The sequence below is a fragment of the Salvelinus alpinus genome, chromosome 4, assembly GCF_045679555.1.
Source record: "Salvelinus alpinus chromosome 4, SLU_Salpinus.1, whole genome shotgun sequence".
In the NCBI taxonomy this organism is placed as follows: Eukaryota; Metazoa; Chordata; class Actinopteri; order Salmoniformes; family Salmonidae; genus Salvelinus; species Salvelinus alpinus.
In genome coordinates this window covers 63,624,524-63,645,726 of record NC_092089.1, presented here as the reverse complement: position 1 = coordinate 63,645,726, position 21,203 = coordinate 63,624,524, and the positions used below count along the sequence as shown (strand labels likewise).

The 21,203-nt window shown below is 43.3% G+C and overlaps 1 protein-coding gene and 1 long non-coding RNA gene across 3 annotated transcripts in view; both read left to right on the top strand.

Annotated features, from left to right (window-relative positions):
- Positions 1-5,027, top strand: part of LOC139574113 (A disintegrin and metalloproteinase with thrombospondin motifs 2-like) — a 198,814-nt gene extending 193,787 nt beyond the window's left edge. For both annotated transcript variants that reach the window (XM_071398299.1, XM_071398298.1), the window contains one exon: positions 3,602-5,027. In XM_071398299.1, the coding sequence (XP_071254400.1) occupies positions 3,602-4,767 (1,166 nt within the window). In that variant the 3' untranslated portion in view covers positions 4,768-5,027. The remainder of the gene's footprint in view (positions 1-3,601) is intronic.
- Positions 5,028-15,685: 10,658 nt separating this feature from the next.
- LOC139574112 (uncharacterized) lies at positions 15,686-20,120 on the top strand. The gene is made up of 2 exons (XR_011674722.1): positions 15,686-15,926; positions 18,458-20,120. It is a non-coding gene; the product is annotated as an uncharacterized lncRNA (long non-coding RNA).
- The last annotated feature ends 1,083 nt before the right edge of the window (positions 20,121-21,203 follow it).

The window sequence follows — 21,203 nt, the reverse complement described above, 5'->3', positions numbered from 1 at the left end:
AACTCTGATACAGAAATACCTCATAGACCTTCATTTGAAAATCATCCAATTTTGTTTTTCCTTTTGTGATGAACAATAAACACATGAACAATGCCTTATCTTGGATTGAATGTAAATGGCATTTATCTGTGAAAGAGATGGCTTTACTCATCAAAACATGTATTATTCACTTAGAGGCAGCTTCAAACCAACAAGCAAACTCACACGAAAACCATCAGAACCTACAACAAACATAGGGTTTGGAACTTGGTCTGACCACCGGCGTACGGTTTACAAAGGGCCAAGGGTATCGATCGACACACTGACGACGGCATCTAGAAAAACACTTCAGGCTTGTCATTGTATTGTGATCACATGTTTCTGCTGTGACTATGTAGCGAGCTATCTGAGGTTTCGTGCTGGAGTCGGACGGTAGGAGGCCAATGATGCCAGACCTTGCAGTGCGATACTGTACATAACATTGGTGTTGACTGTGTTTAATAATGTTCATGACTGTTATCTTCTTACTTATGGAAAAAAAAATATATAATATTCTATACTATGGGTAACTGTTTCGTGGCTTCACTAGCCTGATGGGTGGGGCTGGCTGACGTTGGGCTGACGTTGGATTGACGTTGGATTGACGTCGGGGAAACATTCAGAAGAACTATGTGCACTGCGTCTATATGCACTTTGATTTATCAGGGAAAAATGTGTTAATGTTTTGTAAATGTTTCATATGACACTTAAACGTGCCATTCCAGTTTTTACATCATTCATCATGGATAATTCTGTATTTTATTTATTCAACATCCAAATCTATGTATTAATTTATGTAATTTATTAATTTGACTTATTATCAATTGATTAACTAAACTGATTGATTGGTTGATTTCAAAGTAATGAAGTGTTTTACCAAAGTGACTGTGAACTTGTACCTTTCGATACAGTTTATTTATTTTTCTTAAGAAAATAATATATCTATATATATATTGAGGAGGGAGTACATCTCATTGTTTCAGTTCCTGTCATTATCAACTGCAAAAGTTGTATAAATAAAAAAATATTTTAAAAAGCGCTCTCACTCTCTCCTCCTGAGTTTGTGATGGTTTGGCGTTGTGTGAGGAGAGCAGAACAAGCTTCCAGTGGAATTCAACTCACAGATTGATCCGACCTTACAAAGGCTTAAACATTGTCGAATAAAGTGATATCGCCATGAAAGTAATAAAGAAAGACTAAATTAAATAAGATCCACCCTCTTATCCTGCATTAGAAACATTTATATAGTGATATTGATGTAATCAATGGATGGTTCTAATCTGAAACTAATAAAGAAGACAGGTGAGATGTCAGAAAATGTCCGTTTGGTCTGAAAGAGTCAGGTTACTGTTCCAGCACCACAACACAAGAGAGTCAGGTTACTGTTCCAGCACCACAACACAAGAGAGTCAGGTTACTGTTCCAGCACCACAACACAAGAGAGTCAGGTTACTGTTCCAGCACCACAACACAAGAGAGTCAGGTTACTGTTCCAGCACCACAACACAAGAGAGTCAGGTTACTGTTCCAGCACCACAACACAAGAGAGTCAGGTTACTGTTCCAGCACCACAACACAAGAGAGTCAGGTTACTGTTCCAGCACCACAACACAAGAGAGTCAGGTTACTGGTCCAGCACCACAACACAAGAGAGTCAGGTTACTGTTCCAGCACCACAACACAAGAGAGTCAGGTTACTGTTCCAGCACCACAACACAAGAGAGTCAGGTTACTGTTCCAGCACCACAAAAGAGAGCCCACACCACTCTTCTTCAGTTGCTATAGACTAATCTATTGACTCTGATGTCGACGCTGCTTGGGTTTCCTTTTACTTCTTCTTCCTTCCTGCACTACCTGCTAATGGTCTGGCTTTACTACCTCTACTACTTTTCTCTGCACCGTGTGTAAACGTACAGTACCAGTCAAAGGTTTGGACACTCATTCAAGGGTTTTTCTTTATTTTTGCTATTTGTTACATTGTAGAATAATAGTGAAGACATCAAAACTATGAAATAACACATATGGAATCATGTAGTGACCAAACAAGTGTTACAAAAAAATCGAAATATATTTTAGATTTTAGATTCTTCAAAGTAGCCTCCCTTTGTCTTGATGACAGCTTTGCACACTCTTGGCATTCTCTCAACCAGCTTCATGAGGAATGCTTTTCCAACAGTATTGAAGGAGTTCCCACATATGCTGAGTACTTGTTGGCTGCTTTTTCTTCACTCTGTGGTCCAACTCATCCCAAACCATCTCAATTGGGTTGAGGTCGGGTGATTGTGGAGGCCAGGTCATCTGATGCAGCACTCCATCACTCCCCTTGATCTAATTGCCCTTACACAGCCTGGAGGTGTGTTTTGTCCTGTTGAAAAACCAATTACAGTCCCACTAAGTGCAAACCAGATGGGATGGCATATCGCTGCAGAATGCTGTGGTAGCCACCCTGGAAAAGTGTGCCTTGAATTCTAAATAAATCACAGACAGTGTCACCAGCAAAGCACCCCCAAACCATCACACCTCCTCCTCCATGCTTCACGGTGGGAGCCACACATGCAGAGATCATCCGTTCACCTTCTCTGTGTCTCACAAAGACACGGCGGTTGGAACCAAAAATCTCAAATTTGGACTCATCAGACCAAAGGACAGATTTCCACCGGTCTAATGTCCATTGCTCGTGTTTCTTGACCCAAGCAAGTCTCATCTTCTTGTTGATGTCCTTTAGTAGTGGTTTCTTTGCAGAAATTCGACCATGAAGGCCTGATTCATGCAGTCTCCTCTGAACAGTTGATGTTGAGATGTATCTGTTACTTGAACTCTGTGAAGCATTTATTTGGGCTACAATCTGAGGTGCAGTTAACTCTAATGAACTTATCCTCTGCAGTAGAGGTAACTCTGAGTCTTCCTTTGTTGTGGCAGTCCTCATGAGAGCCAGTTTCATCATAGTGCTTGATGGTTTTTGCGACAGCACTTAAAGAAACTTTCAAAGTCCTTGACATTTTCCGGATTGACTGACCTTCATGTCTTAAAGTTCTGATGGACTGTCATTTCTCTTTGCTTATTTGAGCTGTTCCTGCCATAATATGGACTTGGTATTTTACCAAATAGGGCTATATTCCGTATACCACCCCTACCTTGTCACAACACAACTGATTGGCTCAAACGCATTAAGAAGGAAAGAAATTCCACAAATGAACTTTTAACAAGGCACACCTGTTAATTGAAATGCATTCCAGGTGACTACCTCATGAAGCTGGTTGAGAGAATGCCAAGAGTGTGCAAAGCTGTCATCAAGGCAAAGGGTGGCTACTTTGAAGAATCTCAAATATAAAATATATCTTGATTTGTTTAACACTTTTTTGGTTACTACATGATTCCATATGTTATTTCGTAGTTTTGATGTCTTCACTATTATTCTACAATGTAGAAGAATAAAGAAAAACCATTGAATGAGTAGATGTGTCCAAACTTTTGACTGGTACTGTACACACACACACACACACACACACACACACACACCCACACACACACAGCTCCATTTCCAGTCTGGCCCAGTCTCAACTCTTTGTTCTCTCGCCCACAGGCAAGCAGCGTTGTCATGGAGACAGGTCAATGTTCTGTCGCATGGAGGTGCTGATCCACTACTGTGCTCTACCGGGCTACAGGCGCATGTGTTGCAAGTCCTGCAGCAACGTGACCAACAGCAGCCTGACCACCAGTCTCCCTCCCCGGGTCACAGCTCGCCCGCTGCCTCGCCCCCTGCCTCGGCCTCTGCCTTGGCCCAAGGACAACAACACCCCCCTTCAGCCCACAGTTCATCCAAGAAGTACAATGCATATACCTTATACCACGCCGCGCCCGATGAGCACAACACACACCTATACAACACCCCACCCATACTTCACCACATACCCCATCCCCATACACACGACCCCAGAGCACAGTGTGACCCCCAGAGACACAACCAGAAGTTACCCCTTCTTCACCCTCTCCACCAGCACCAACATATACACTACAACTCCCAGCAGCCTGTTCACTGACTCAAACGTTAACTTCACCTTTATCAGCAATGACACCACAGTGACCCCCATTCACAGCTATGACATAACAGGGGCAGAAACCACAACTCCCAGCAGCCCATACTACATGGATGATGTCATAAAGCCAACTGAAACAAACTACTTTGAGGATGTGACATCGCCCAGCAGAACCATCCCATACACTGATGTCACAATGTCCAGCGGTGGTGATGTCATAATACCTAGTGCAACTGTGCCCTATGGCACTGATGTCACAATGCCCATTGGAACCATGCCTTATGATGATGACATCACAGTGATGATTCCTACAGTCCCCAGGGATGACATCATAGATATGACCACCCTTGATTGTCATGAAATCACAGAGTACGTATCTGTGAGCTCCATTGTTCCCACAACAACCACGGTAGGGCCAACAAAGGAGTTAATGACAGAGCAAATGACAGCCAAGCCTCCCACAACAACAACAACCAAAAAAAACATTTGGCCGCTAAGCCACCAGGAGGAGACCAGCGAAAATAACTCCATTGACGTTCTCTACAACCAGATCATCGGAGTAGACAATGTCATCTCCCAAAACAACCTGATCCCCAGACGGAGCCGGGTGTTCCTCCGGGAGAGAACACGGAACAAACGCATCCAGGAACTCCTGGAGGAGAAGAGGAACTTTCTGTTGAGGATGAAGCGGGCTCAGAGTGGTGCTGCTTGATGATGATAGACCTTCCTTCCTCCCTAACACTCCCTTGATTTCTCTTATAGAGATTTACCTACGTCTGCTAACAGACTGGAGTTATTATTTAACCCTTAACCTGCCTTGCTGCTCTCTATCAGGTACTGACCCATCACACACCCAGAGTCATGGTACAGACATACAGTACCGGTCAAAACTTTGGACACACCTACTCATTCAACCGTTTTTCTATATTTTTACGCTTTTCTACATTGTAGAACAATAGTGAAGTCATCAAAACTATGAAATAACACATATGGAATCATGTAGTAACCAAAAAAGTGTTAAAACAAATGAAAATATATATTAGATGATAGATTCTTCAAATTAGCCACCCTTTAACTTGATGACAGCTTTAGACACTCTTGGCATCCTCTCAACCAACAGTCTTGAAGGAGTTCCCACATATGCTGAGTACTTGTTGGCTACTTTTCCTTCACTCTGCGGTCCAACTCATCCCAAACCATCTCAATTGGGTTGAGGTCAGGTGATTGTGGAGGCCAGGTCATCTGATGCAGCACTCCTTCGCTCTCTTTCTTGGTCAAATAGCCCTTACACAGCCTGGAGGTGTGTTGGGTCACTGTCCTGTTGAAAAACAAATGATAGTCCCACTAAGCGCAAACCAGATGGGATGGCGTATACCTGCAGAATGATGTGATAGCCATGCTGGTTAAGTGTGCCTTGAATTCTAAATAAATCACAGACAGTGTCACCAGCAAAGTATCCCCACAACTCCTCCTCCATGCTTCACGATGGGAACCACATATGCCGTTCACCTACTCTGTGTCTCACAAAGACACGGCGGTTGGAACCAAAGAACTCAGATTTGGACAGATTTGGACTCCACCGGTCTAATGTCCATTGCTCGTGTTTCTTGGCCCAAGCACGTTTGTTCTTCTTATTGGTGGCCTTTAGTAGTGGTTTCATTGCAGCAATTCGACCATGAAGGCCTGATTCACGCAGTCTCCTCTAAACAGTTGATGTTGAGATGTGTCTGTTACTTGAACTCTGAGGTGCAGTTAATTGCCAATTTCTGAGGCTGGTAACTGACAAACTTATCCTCTGCAGCAGAGGTAACTCTGGGTCTTCCAAGCCTGTGGTGGTCCACATGAGAGCCAGTTTCATCATAGCGCTTGATGGTTTTGCGACTGTACTTGAAGAAACTTTCAAAGCTCTTGACATTTTCAACATTGACTGACCTTCATGTCTTAAAGTTATGATGGACTGTCGTTTCTCTTTGCTTATTTGAACTGTTCTTGCCATAATATGGACTTGGTCTTTTACCAAATAAGCTATCTTCTGTATACCACCCCTACCTTGTCACAACACAACTGATTGGCTCAAATGCATTAAGAAGGAAAGATATTCCACAAATTAACAAAAACACAATTCAAATCAAATCAAATTGTTTTTGTCACATGCGTCGAATACAACAGGTTTAGACCTTACAGTGAAATGCTTACTTACAAGCCCTTAACCAACAATGCAGTTTTAAGAAAAATCCCTAAAAAAATAAGAAATAAAAGTAACAAATAATTATTAAAGAGCAGCAGTAAAATAACAATAGTGAGGCTGTATACTGGGGGTACCGGTACAGAGTCAATGTGCGGGGGCACCAGTTAGTCGAGGTAATTGAGGTAATATGTACATGTAGGTAGAGTTAATAAAGTGACGATGCATAGATAATAAACAAAGAGTAGCAGCAGTGTAAAAGAGAGGGGGCCATTTGAATAGTCGGGGAAGCAATTTGATTAGATGTTATGGCTTGGGGGTAGAAGCTGTTTAGAAGCCTCTTGGACCTAAACTTGGCACGCCGGTACCGCTTGCCGTGCGGTAGCAGAGAGAACAGTCTATGACTAGGTTGGCTGAAGTTTTAGGGCCTTCCTCTGACACTGCCTGGTATAGAGGTCCTAGATGGCAGGAAGCTTGGCCCCAGTGATGTACTGGGCCAAATGCACTACCCTTTTTAGTGCCTTGCGGTCGGAGTACAAGCAGTTGCCATACCAGGCAGTGATGCAACCAGTCAGGATGCTCACAATGGTGCAGCTGTAGAACCTTTTGAGGATGTGAGGACACATGCCAAATCTTTTCAGTCTCTTGAAAAAAAAGGTTTTGTCGTGCCCTCTTCACGACTGTCTTGGTGTGCTTGTTAGTTTGCTGGTGATGTGGACACCATGGCACTTGAAACTCTCAACCTGCTCCAATACAGCCCCATCGATGAGAATTGGTGTGTGCTCAGTCCTCCTTTTCCTGTAGTCCACAATCATCTCCTTTGTCTTGATCACGTTGAGGGAGCGGTTGTTGTCCTGGCACCATACGGCCAGGTCTCTGACCTCCTCCCTATAGGCTATCTTGTTGTTGTCGGCAAACTGAATGATGGTGTTGGAGTCGTTCCTGGCCGTGCAGTCATGAGTGAACAGGGAGTACAGGAGGGGACTGAGCACGTACCCCTGAGGGGCCCCCGTGTTGAGGATCGGCATGGCTGATGTGTTTTTACCTACCCTTTCCACCTGGGGGTGGCCCATCAGGAAGTCCAGGATCAAGTTGCAGAAAAAGGTGCTTAGTCCCAGGGTCCTTAGCTTAGTGATGAGCGTTGAGGGCACTATGGTGTTGAACACTGAGCTGTAGTCAATTAATAGCATTCTCACATAGGTGTTCCTTTTGTCCAGGTGTGAAAGAGCAGTGTACAGTGCAATAGAGATTGCATTATCTGTGGATCTGTTGGGGCGGTATGCAAATTGGAGTGGGTCTAGAGTTTCTGGGATAATGGTGTTGATGTGAGCCATGACCAGCCTTTCAAAGCACTTCATGGCTACAGACGTGAGTGTTATGGGTCGGTAGTCATTCAGGCAGGTTACCTTAGTGTTCTTGCGCACAGGGACTATGGTGGTCTGCTTGAAACATGTTGGTATTGCAGACTGAGACAGGGAGAAATTGAAAATGTCAGTGAAGACACTTGCCAGTTGTTCAGCACATGCTCGGAGTACACGTCCTGGTAATTCGTCTGGCCCTGCGGCCTTGTAAATGTTGACCTGTTCAAAGGTCTTCCTCACATCGGCTATGGAGAGTGTGATCACACAGTATGGGGACGCCGTCACCGATGCTCTTATTGATGAAGCCAGTGATTGATGTGTTGTACTCCTCAGTGCCAGCGTAAAAATCCCTGAACATATTCCAGTCTGAGCTAGCAAAACAGTATTGTAGCTTAGCATCTGCTTCATCTGACCACTTAATTATTGACCGAGTCAGTGCTTCCTGCTTTAGTTTTTGTTTGTAAGCAGGAATCAGGAGGATAGAATTATGGTCAGATTTGACAAATGGAGGGTGAGGGACAGCTTTGTACGCATCTCTGTGTGTGGAGTAAAGGTGGTCTAGAGTTTTTTCCCTCTGGTTGCACATTTAACATGCTGGTAGAAATGAGGTAAAACGGATTTAAGTTTCCCTGCATTAAAGTCCCCGGCCACTAGGAGCGCCGCCTCTGGATGAGCATTTTTCTGTTTGCTCATGGCCATATACAGCTCGTTGAGTGCAGTCTTAGTGCCAGCATTGGTTTGTGGTGGTAAATAGACAGCTACAAAGAATATTGATACACTCTCTTGGTAGATAGTGTGGTCTACAGTTTATCATGAGATACTCTACCTCAGGCGACAAAACCTCAAGACTTCCTTAGATATCGTGCACCAGGTGTTGTTTACAAATATACATAGACCGCCACCCCTTTTCTTACCAAAGGCTGCTGTTCTATCCTGCCGATACAGTGTGTAACCCGCCAGCTGTATATTATTCATGTCGTCGTTCAGCCACGACTCGGTGAAACAGTTTTTAATGTCCCGTTGGTAGGATATACATTCTTGAAGTTCGTCCACTTTATTATCCAGTGATTGTACGTTGGCCAATAGTACCGATGGCAAAGGCAAATTAGCCACTCGTCACCAGATCCTTACAAGGCACCCCGATCTCCTTCCGCGATATCTCCGTCTTTGTCTCCTGCGAATGACGGGGATGAGGGCCTCGTCGGGTATCTGGAGTAAATCCCTCTCGTTCGACTCATTAAAGAAAAATTCTTCATCCAGTTCAAGGTGAATAATCGTTGTTCTGTTGTCCAGAAGCTCTTTTCGGTCATAAGAGGCGGTAGCAGCAATATTATGTAAAAAATAAGTTACAAACAATGTGAAAAAAATTATAATTGCACAGTTGGTTAAGAGCCCAATTAAACGGCAGCCATCCCCTTCAGCGCCATTACACAAATGCATTCCAGGTGACTACCTCATGAAGCTGGTTGAGAGAATGCCAAGAGTGTGCAAAGCTGTCACCAAGGCAAAGGGTGGCTACTTTAAAGAATCTCAAATATAAATCATATTTTGATTTGTTTAACACTTTTTTGGTTACTACATGATTCCATATGTGTTATTTCATAGTTTTGATGTATTCACTTTTATTCTACAATGTAGAAAATAGTAAAAATTAATAACAACCCTTGAATGTGTGGTAAGGTTGGACCCAGGTGCAGAGAAGAGCCCAGACAAGGAATCAGTGGTTAAGGATAAATATAATATTTTACTGAGATACGGTAACCACAGGATCACAGTACACTTGAAAAAACAACAAACACTAAGTCTCGATAACTCACTCAGGAAACAACCGCACACAGTAAGCAATTCAAGCTTCTGCAAAGGACCACAGAAAACACACCTCTTTTAACAGGGACACAAGCTTGAAATAATAGGACACACCTGAGTCCAACAAAAGCCTCTAGGGCGGTCTCTGCTGCCCTCTGGTGCCAGGAGGAACCATGACAGAATGAGTAGGTGTGTCCATACTTTTGACTGGTACTGTACACACTGACCTATTTGTTTGCACACACACACAGAAACACACACACACACACACACCATAAAGACAGACAGGAATACAGTCGCATGGCAGGATAGAAAAAAAAACAAAGCCAGATGGTTTGCACAGTTGTTTTAAATAAAACAAAGTCCCTTTAGGATACGAATCTGAAACACTTTCCGATCCAAAGCGGAGGTCTGGTTGTAAGGCTAAGAGCAAAGCCAGATGTGATATGGACCGTACATCCTCTTGGACCCGCACATTAACAAGGACAACTTTTATCTATCCAAACCTCCCCCAGTGTGTTTAAGAGCAAGGCACATACAGTAAAGATGTATTTCTCTTTCATAAGCAGCACACTCCTGGATAATCTCAGGGCGTGAATAGTTGGATATTCAGGCCATTCAATTCAATGAATTAAGTTTCATTTAAATGAAGTCTTATCCCCAGCAGCACTTAAGGACCATGTAAGCTCATCCCAAACAGATCTGACTCACCATGTTAGATTACAGCCTATTACTGCAGTTGATATATCTTTGAGTCACACAGACATGAATACCACTCTGGTCCCATATAATGAGACATATTAGATAGCAAGTGTCCCTATGTGTCAGTCCAGGGGTACGTCCCAAATGGCACCCGATGGGCCCTGGTGCAAAGTAGTGTGTTATAAAGGGAGTAGGCTGCCATTTGTGACGCAACCTAGAGCTTTCTGAATCAGAGTACTATACAGGGCAGACAGACACCTTTCGGCTCCTTAACGTGATAACGAGCTGGAATGGTGAAAGCACATACCTGGTGGTTCTCCACCGTCGTGCATACACATCCCCTGTTTTTCCCCCCTTCAGATCAGTGCGGATGAAGGAAAGGAGATAAGGAGAAGAAGCCACATTTTCGACTGTAAAGATGAACCCCCGAGTATCTCACATCCCCCAGAATATCCCTTCTCCTGGTTGTGTTAAAACTATGGAAGCTAGTGGTTTAGCGTTGTGCTGCCAATGTCCATGAGTCATCTATGTCAGACTCTATTAACATGCTTCTTTCTGCTGCTTCTCAGAGAGAGTCAATGAGTAAGAACTCTGGGGGACTATGGAGGGTCATTGCTGACAACTCTGTTGGATTATATTGGTGCTCTATTGAATTGTATGTAATTTTTACAAAACGATGACACATCTCTCTGGTAATATACAGTGTTATATGCAGTAGGGGTTAATATGAATTTAACTGAGGGAAATTTGTCATCACAATCAGGTCTTTGAGTTGAAATGGTCAGCGGTGGTGCAATGCTTTTATCCTTGTTGGTGCTGAAAACAATGCCCCCTAAAGAGTCACAGGAACCTTATCAATTCACTTGTGTGTATTATATTTTCAAAGAGCCCCCCCAAGAAATACAAAAATATAAATAACTATTTGTATCTACCGCATAACAATAGAAGCTTTCAGGGCCAGCTGTCGTGTTTTTATTGTATTTTATTTCTAACAGTTGTCTTATTATCGGCGCAAAAGCCCCTAGGAATCTCTCTGTACGATATCTGTACATATGAATCAGAACTCAATGTTGAATATTTATTAACGTTCCAGTGCCTGTGGTATTTTGCACATCGGGTGTTGCGCGATGCTCCTGTTCTAATGTCTACAATGAGTCTCTCGCTTCTTTTCGCTCTCATTCTCTCCTCACCGACCACTAGAGGGAAGCAGAATAGCACATGTAGTAAGTATCTACATACCATATACTGGCTTCTGCTTTGAGTCAAAGTACCTCTTCACCTCTCTGCCTACTTCTCTCTCTCTCTATCGACAGAACTTGTGCTGTGTTCTGCAGTTAATTATGTTAACACATTGTTCTGTAGAATATGTATGCATAGGAGATCAGCTCTTACACTGGCATTGCTTTGAATAACACCATAAACCCTTCAGACACGGCTTATAGACAGAAGTGCACACATGCGCACGCACACTCACATACACACACTGTAAACACAAACACATAAACACAAACACACACACATGCTCACACTCTTTCCCTCGCCGTAATGTTGCCTAAACACAGAGAGCACCTACATTCAGCTCCCGATCTCTCTCTCCGTCACAGCCGCAGTGCTTTGTCTCATAGCAACCTCCTTTCTGTACATGAGTTCCTCTCTCTAACTAATCCCATTTGTTGGGTGGGTGGGTGGGTGGGTCAGTGGGTGGCTGGGTGGGTGTATGTGCGTGCGTATGAGGTCTATCCTTGTATATAATGTAGGTCATGGATGTGTCAGGATGGAGTGTGACAGGCGTCACTTGAACTGCTGCCTTTCTCATCACTAGTTGTAGTTGTTAGTTGTAGTTCTTCCAGCACACAGGAATAACTACAACTATGACAGGGTTTGGAGATCAAAGGAGAGAGCCTTGCTGACTAGGGCTGTAAAACCCGGCTGTTTATGATCGAGAATTTGTGATATTTTCCATGCATTCCCATTCAGAATTGAACATTGTAACCTTGAGTTTAAGACCCAGGTGGGCGACTCGGAAGAATGAGGGCAGCTAAAGTGGTGGGTGGATGACACATTTTGGTATTGTTAACAAATTCTATGATTTACACACACACACACACACACACACACACACACACACACACACACACACACACACACACACACACACACACACACACACACACACACACACACACACACACACACCCTGCCACCCCCCCCATACCGCAAATAGAGTTGACTTCATATAAGTGAATTAATTGTCCCCACAGCCCCAGCAGTGGTTCCTCTAATCTCTCTCATCCTGATCGTATCACCACTTGCTGTACAGGAATGAATTAATGAATGAATGAATTACATTTTATTTTTGTGTCAAATCGCAAGTTGGCAACCCGTCCCTTATGGGATTAATTGACACATAAACAAACATTATAATAATTCACTGTGGTAATTAAGTGACAATTATTCTTCTGGCGTTGTCTGCATTGCGCATCACATAAAAGGTGGAAAAATAATAGTAAAAATACATAATAGTAAAAAAGGTTATCCGAACAATAATTACATCCCTAGAGCAGTAAAATGATATACATACATACATACATACACACTGCATATACATACATACATACATACATACATACCAACCATATACAGACAAATAAATACAGGAAAAAAAAGTTGTAATTTATTTTTTTGAGTACTTTTTTGGTGCTTTGACATATCCAAATAATGAAATAAAAATGTATCCTGAAGGTAGGAAGGTTTGAGAAAGACTGAATTCCTATTGTTGTTTCTGTGCAATTCAAAAACAATTTAGGCTTCTGGAAAATGTATGTTTTTGTCTGTGGTTTTTCGACTAAGCTGGTTCAAATTGACAGACAAGGATGTTTGTTTCACCCCCAAATAACTCAGAGCCCAGTTCCATGAAACACAACGGGGTTGGTTATGTCACCATTTCATAGAAAAGCGATTTGGTAAGTGGCATCCTGCTGGTAGACCTCAATGGCTCACCACATGTAGGTCACTCTGCCACAGACAACAGATTGACTCCTTTCCTCTCCTCTCCCCAAACACCTTTCCTCCTCTATTAGCAGCGGAAAACATATTTGCTTTTTATAATGCTAATTTAAGTCTGACCATTTTCATTTTGACTTCAATATGCTGTTCCTACGCATTTCAAATATAGCAGTCAGATGTTGTCATGTTTCAGTAATTATTGTATTTATTTTGTTCCTGTTCTGAATGAATGTCTGTTCCGGTTTGATCATGGAGGATATATCTGAACATGTTGTTGTTGAGAACAGTCAGTATTGTACGTTTGAGTCAGTGTGTACGTCTCTCCTGTGCTGCCTCCTGTTCATAAGGGCTAAATGAACTAGCATGTGGCTTGCTCCTCACACTGTGCTGACAGCACGTGTCTCAACGTCTTTATTATGGCCATATCCGTCTCTAACCATCTGTGTGTGTGTGTGTGTGTGTGTGTGTGTGTGTGTGTGTGTGTGTGTGTGTGTGTGTGTGTGTGTGTGTGTGTGTGTGTGTGTGTGTGTGTGTGTGTGTGTGTGTGTGTGTGTGTGTGTGTGTGTGTGTGCATCTAATATGAATCAGAGTGAGGCACTCACTAGCTGCTGCCTCTTATGACTACTCACATTAGAGAGTCTAAAAAAAGCAAGGGATCTTTTTTTAGAGATGGGATGTCAAGATGGAGTATAAGTAATCTCTTCATAAGCACGCACGCACGCACGCACACACACACACACACACCATTACATTAAGTGTTTATGTGCCTAAGGGTGAGGCTGCACCACCACTAATCATTTCCTATGACATCCTGACCCCCACCCAGCCATTGCATTGCAGTTATCGCAAACAAACACCAATACTCTCTGCCCTGCTCCTCAAAGAACGCTGCCTGCACTGACAAGGTGGTCTTTCTCTCGTTCTCCCTCCCCTCTATGTGTGATGGTGTGAATGACCAGTTGAGGACATTGCCTTCTTCTGTTTCCTCATCTCTCAGAGAAACTAGATTTCCTTGAAACCCAGTGATGTCTGCCAGGCATGGCTTCAGAGAATAAATTATTGGTGTTATGATGTGGTTTAACCAGGGCTTCTCAGGTCGTATACTCAGCTCTGTTGCATAAGCACTGGGAAGTTGGTTGAGGGTCCTGAGACAGAATTAACTGTTTTTATAGTTTTGCCCATTTTGACATTGTTGTATTGGATACACATACCGAGAGTGACTTGGCCTCTGGTGAAGTGTCCTGTGATCATATAGCTACCAGATTTCTCTATGAATCATCACACACACACACATCATTTAATTGTATAGATCACCTAGAACACTATACAAAGTTCATATACACTGAATGTACAAAACATTAGGAACACCTACCTAAAATTGAGTGGCACCTCCTTTTGCCCTCAGAACAGCCTCAATTTGTCGGGGTATGGACCGCAAGGTGTCGAAAGCGTTCCACAGGGATGCTGGCCCATGTTGACTCCAATGCTTCCCACATTTGTGTCAAGTTGGCTGGATGTCTTTTGGGTGGTGGACCATTCTTGATACACGGGAAACTGTTGAGCATTAAAAACCAAGCAGCGTTGCAGTTCTTGACACACTCAAACTGGTGCGCCTGGCACCTACTACCATACCCCGTTCAAAGGCACTTGAATCTTTTGTCCTGTCCATTCACCCTCTGAACGGCACATATACACAATCCATGTTTCAAGGCTTAAAAATGCTTCTTTGTCTCCTCTTCATCTACACTGATTGAAGTAGATTTAACAGGTGACATCAATAAGGGATCATAGCTTTCCCCTGGATTCACCTGGTCAGTCTATGTCATGGAAAGAGGAGGTGTTCCTAATGTTTTGTACACTCACTGTACGTAATGGTTCATATTGTTGTTGATGTGAATTGGGTCAAGATGTTCAGAAGAGGGTGTAGTAGGTTTAAAGTGGTACCTCTGAATATTCAAAGCTGTTTCCCAACTCGTCAACAGCTCTTTGATGGGAGCAGCTGAACAGGGTAAATAGACCCCCCCCATCTCCATCTCTATTCATTGTTGGACTAAAAGAGCAGAAGGACAGGAATAGAGCACTCAGCCCAACAGGACACACACACACACACATAAGGCCAACCTCACACATTATGGCATCAGTAACATTATCAGAGATATTGAGGCTACATTCTACCACATACTACCGTACCACTTTATAGGGGTTCTATATTTTAGCAAGACACTTTGTATCAGATAAGCATTGGTCTAGTATACCAGCTTTATTCTATACCGGAGCCAATTACAGCCTGGTAATGAACAGGGGTAGATTTAGACTTTTTCTGTTTTCACAACTCTCAATCTGTTCCCCATTCCTACTTCTGCTCTTTTGGAACTTCCCCACTTCACTTCTATTTATATTTTTCTCAATCTCTTCATCTACCTCCATCTCTTTCTGTCTCCATCCATCAACACAAGAATCCAATGACAGTGCTCTGGGATAGGAAATGGAGGATGACGCTATATTTAGAATCAGGGAAGGAGGGCAGAATGAGGGAGCAAATGAGAGAGAGAGAGGGAGGAGATACATCTACATTCTACTGCTGCCTCAGGACAGGCACAGTCGGAAACAGAGCTACAGAGCGCACGCTGAGACGGGCATCACTCATTCTCTCTTTTTTGAAGACACAGATCTTATCTGCACAGACATTCACACATTCTACTAAAGAGTTGACTAAAGAGTTGACGGGAGAAACCTGGATATACACTACAGTAGCAAAGAACAGAGAAAGAGGAAGAGACTTGGATATACACTTTACAACTCCTACTACAGGTGAGTCTGCAAGACAGTGGTGCCGAAGACCATTACAATAACCTACAGTTATAACTGGTGTATTAGAATATAGACATGATGCTAATCAGGGTTGGCTTGGTTATATTTGAAATGTAATACGTTACAGTTACTAGTTACCTGTCCAAAATTGTAATCAGTAACATAACTTTTGGATTACCCAAACTCAGAAACATAATATGATTACTTTTGGATTACTTTCTCCTTAAAAGGCATTCGAAGGAGAGAAAAAAAGGATCCAGCTGTCAAATGCATTTGGTGGGTCATCATAGTTGTCTCTGACTCCCTCAGGTGTAACAAACTTAAACTTGTGCCTTTTTTTCAATAATGAACTGAATGTCACTGAGAAAGCAGTAATCCAAGAAGTAATCATCCAGTTTTTCAAAAGTATAAGTAATCTGATTACAATATTTTCGCTGGTAACGTAACCGATTACAGTTACAGGTCATTTTTTTGGTAATCGGATTACATGTAACTGATTACATGTAATCAGTTACTCCCCAAACCTGTTGCTATATATATTTTCTGTGTATAGTAACAATGCTAGTATGGGTCTGAATCACTGTATACCAAATAGGTGTGGTTCTATATTTAGCAGCCGTTCCACCTTGAGGGATAGAGGGAGAGGCTGGCTTTTAGGGTTTGGCTGGAGCTATTTTTGTCATTGAGGTCCGGACTGAAATACTCTGCAGGCTGCAGTCAGGGCTGAAACAATATGGGTTCCATAAGAAAATATAGATTTGAGTGTGTAGTTCTGTATAGTTCTGGGTGACTGGTTTGGTATTTATGGTATTTACACTGAATAAAAACATTTACACAACATGCAACAATTTCAAAGATTTTACTGAGTTGCAGTTCATATGAAGAAATCATTAATTTGGCCCTGATTTATGGATTTCACATAACTGGGAATACAGATATGTGTCTGTTGGTCACAGAACCTTAAAAAAAGGGAGGGGCGTGGATCAGAAAACCAGTCAGAGTCTGGTGTGATCACCATTTGCCTCATGCAACGCGACACATCTCCTTCACATAGAGTTGATCAGGCTGTTGATTGTGGCCTGTGAAATGTGGTCCCACTTCTTTCAATGGCTGTGCAAAGTTGCTGGACATTGGCAGAAACTGGAACACCCTGTTGTACACGTCGATCCAGAGCATGGGTGACATGTCTGGAGAGTATGAAGGAAGAAATGTGACATTTTCAGCAGTTGTGTACAGATTCTCGCGACATGGGCCCATGCATTATCATGCTGAAACATGAGGTGATGGCGATGGATGAATGGCACGACAATGGGCCTCAGGATCTTGTCACGGCATCTCTGTGCATTCAAATTGCCATTGATAAAATGCAGTTGTGTTCATTGTCCGTAGCTTATGCCTGCCCATACCATAACCCCACCGCAACCATAGGGCACTCTGTTCATAACGTGACATCAGTAAACGGCTCGCCCACACAATGCCATCTTCCCGGTACAGTTGAAACCGAGATTCATCCATTCTCCAGTGTGCCAGTGGCCATTGAAGGTGAGCATTTGCCCACTGAAGTCGGTTACGACGCCAAACTGCAGTCAGGTCAAGACCCTGGTGAGGTTGACGAGCATGCAGATGAGCTTCCCTGAGATGGTTTCTGACAGTGTGTCCAGAAATTCTTCGGAGGTGCCTGCCCACAGTTTCATCAGTTGTCCAGCTGGCTGGTCTCAGACGATCCCGCAGGTGAAGAACCCGGATGTGGAGGTCCTGGGCTGGCATGGTTACACGTGATCTGCAGTTGTGAGGCCGGTTGGACGTACAGCCACATTCTCTAAAACGACGTTGGAGAGAGCTTATGGTAAAGAAATGAACATGACATTATCTGGAAAAAGCTCTGGTGGACATTCCTTCAGTCACATGCCAATTGTGTGACAAAACATTTTAGAGTGGCCTTTTATTGTCCCCAGCACAAGTTGCACCTCTGTAATTATCATGCTGTTTAATCAGCTTCCTGATATGCCACACCTGTCAGGTGAATGGATTATCTTGGCAAAGGAGAAATGCCCACTAACAACATTTGAGAGAAATACATTTTTGTGCATATGGAACATTTCTGGGATCTTTTATTTCAGCTCATGAAACATGGGACCAACTCTTTACATGTTGCATTTATATTTTTGTTCTGTGTATATACCAGTGTGTTTACATAGCTATGTTTCTCATGGACACGGTGTGTTTGTCTTACGGTCATATTTACACAACTCCTCCTGAGCAAACAGAGAGGAGAGCAGGGATTTGTGTAAAGAAATTGGAGTAGGGGAGACGTGGCTCTTTGTGGCTTAGGTTACCAGGTATAGAATGGTGTTGATGTGGTTCTGTGGGGACCGTTGAAAGGAGCAATTATGAAATATGATTCATCAGAGTATTTAATAAGATACCATTTCCCAAATGTCAGACCCTGCGTTCATGAGGACAAAGTCACTCAGATATTATTCAAACATTACCTCTTGCTGACATACGTCTGTCTCTTTCTGTCCCAGCAGCCATGCGTCCTAGATCCAAACTCCTGTCCCAGAAGAGGAGACTACAGCTTCCCACCATCAGAGAGGGCTACGAGGACCTAGTCAGAGACATGAACCAGTTGAATCAGATTAACCAGTCCAACACCCTCCACTCTGCCCAGCCTACCACTCACCCAGGGCCCTGCCCACACACTCTCTCTTCAGAGGACTACCTGCTGTCCATATGCCACCTGGCTCACCCCACCTCCCTTCCCACCAATGACATCATCAACCCTCGCCAGCAGGACTCGCTGCACCACAGGCCGAGGCTGCTGCGGCACGCTGTGCAAGATGAAAACTCTCCAAAGACCACTGCACTTTGTCACAGGGAAAAGGCTCATGGTAAGGACAGGGTGGAGCCTGGGATGTACTCTGACCTCATTACTGTGTGCGGAGGACAGGAGAAAGATTCCAACTGCAGCAGGCCTGCGTTTGGTCGTCATGGTGCGTCAGACCCTTTAGAATTCCTGTACAGCAGCCCCACCCACTCCACCTGTCAATCAGGGAATGGGAGGCAGTGATTGGGTTTGAGGAGACACTGGGCGGTGTCTGAGGGCCAGTCCTGCCCACGGGCACACAGTTAACCGCGCTTTTGCCCCTCTGACTCCAGCAGCAACGTAAGAGCAGCTGTCCTAAGTTCAGTGATACAGCCACCCCTGACTGTGCCCCCTCTCTCTCTTACCTCACCACACAGCCTTCACAGACATGCACACCTACACAGGACTCGGCAGAACAGCTACAGGCTAGGATAAGTAGCCCGTTTAACAAAGAAAACGAGGGGGGTGAAGAGAGAGGGAAAGAGAGGAAGGAGGAGAGGAAAAGGGAGAGGTCCACGGTCAAACATTCCCTGATCTCTCAGTGGATGTCAAATTGTCCCTGTTCCTGGATGGAGGGCCGTGTACGAGCTTGCATTCTGCCCACCATCGCAGATATGTAAAGCCCCCAGAACCACTGATCCACATCAACAGTCCATAGACCTATATGACAGGATATGTACAATGGCACGACACCACAGTTTCACTATGACAGTAGATACCTGCTGAAATGTTTTTTGTTTGTTTAAAAAAAAGAAGGTTTAATTGAATATCCGAAACATGCAATATATTTGCAGTGAAGCCGCTCAACAACTACATCATACCAGTCATCCAACAGACTCCCATTCAGAGCGACACACAGAAGCATCCAGGGTCAATGCCCTGCTCAAGGGCATGTTGGCAGATCTCCCACCAGGCCAAAAAACATGAACCTGAACCCTCCAACATCCCCCCACAGTTCCCCAATAGCTGTCCCTCAACCATTCGAGACCCCTCCCACAGTCCCCCGCAAGAGGAAAAACACATTTTATAAATACAATTAATTCCATTCCCCACCACCAAGAACCCCCCAATGCACCAACAACCAAGAGAATGAACTAAAGAGAAAAAAGTAAAAGACAGATACCTGCTGAATTGACACGGCAGCAAATATAGATACTGATCTATGACAAATGTCACTGAACTATACACTGAGTGTACAAAACATTAGGAACACCTTCCTAATATTGAGTTGCACCCCCTTTTGCCCTCAGAACAGCCTCAATTCTTTGGGGCATGGACTCTACATGGTGCCAAAATAACTGAATTGATTAAAAAAAACATGGTTTTCATACAGTGTCTGTCTGTCATTATTATTAACCTGTGACGCTTTACAGAGGCATGATAACTTGTTTTTGTGCACATTAAACGTCAGAAACCCAATATTCCACGAAGTCTGTCGCTTCTTCTGGTTTCCACGGCAACTGCTGAGGGATTCCGAAGAGGTAAATGGAGGCATCTTGATTCTGAGTGTGAAGAAGGAACCAGCACAAACAAATATCCTGGATAAACCAACCAACAGACAAGAAGTCTGTTACCCTCTGTAAAGGGTCACAAACTGCACTGTTGGTTAAGGGCTTGTAGGTAAGCATTTCACGGTAAAGTCTACACTTGTTGTATTCGGCGCATGTGGCAAATAAAGTTTGATTTGATTTGAAAAGGGCACAAAATAATTTGGATGAGGTTATTCCAGATTAAGGCCTAGGGGCTCTATTCATTCTGTATCACTGAAGCGTTACAGATTGTGGAATAGAAATGTAAAGGTAATTTCCGATTAAGCCGACATACACTGAGTATAAAAAACATTAGGAACACCTTCCTAATATTGAGTTGCACTCCCCTTTTGCCCTCAGAACAGCCTCAATTTGTTGGGGCATGGGCTCTACAAGATGTCAAAAGCGTTTCTCTTATGTCTCTATTCAATTCTTACAGCAGAAATTCAGCTTTTGAAAATCACAAGGCGAATTCGTGAATAAGTGGGACACTATTTGCCTTTCTGTCTTCTGTAACCTCTTTCGACATCTATCCAACATATTAACACAACAAATGAAACATTTCTGAAAATCCTCAAGATGTGTCCTAATGACACACACAAAAGATATTTGATCTCATATCTACAGGAGGCATGACTAGGGCTGTGGAGGTCATGAAGTTTTGTCAGCCAGTTATTGTCATGCAAAAGACTGCCAGACTCACGTTAATTGACCATTAATGAACATAAACTCATTTAGCGCCTTTGGAACGATACCTTTTAAAAAGTCTAATAAATCAATTGAATATACACCATCAGTGGCGATTTTAGCATGTAAAAAAAAGTGGGATGCATGCCAGCAAAGCCACTACACAACACTAAACAATACATTAATTGCACTTTA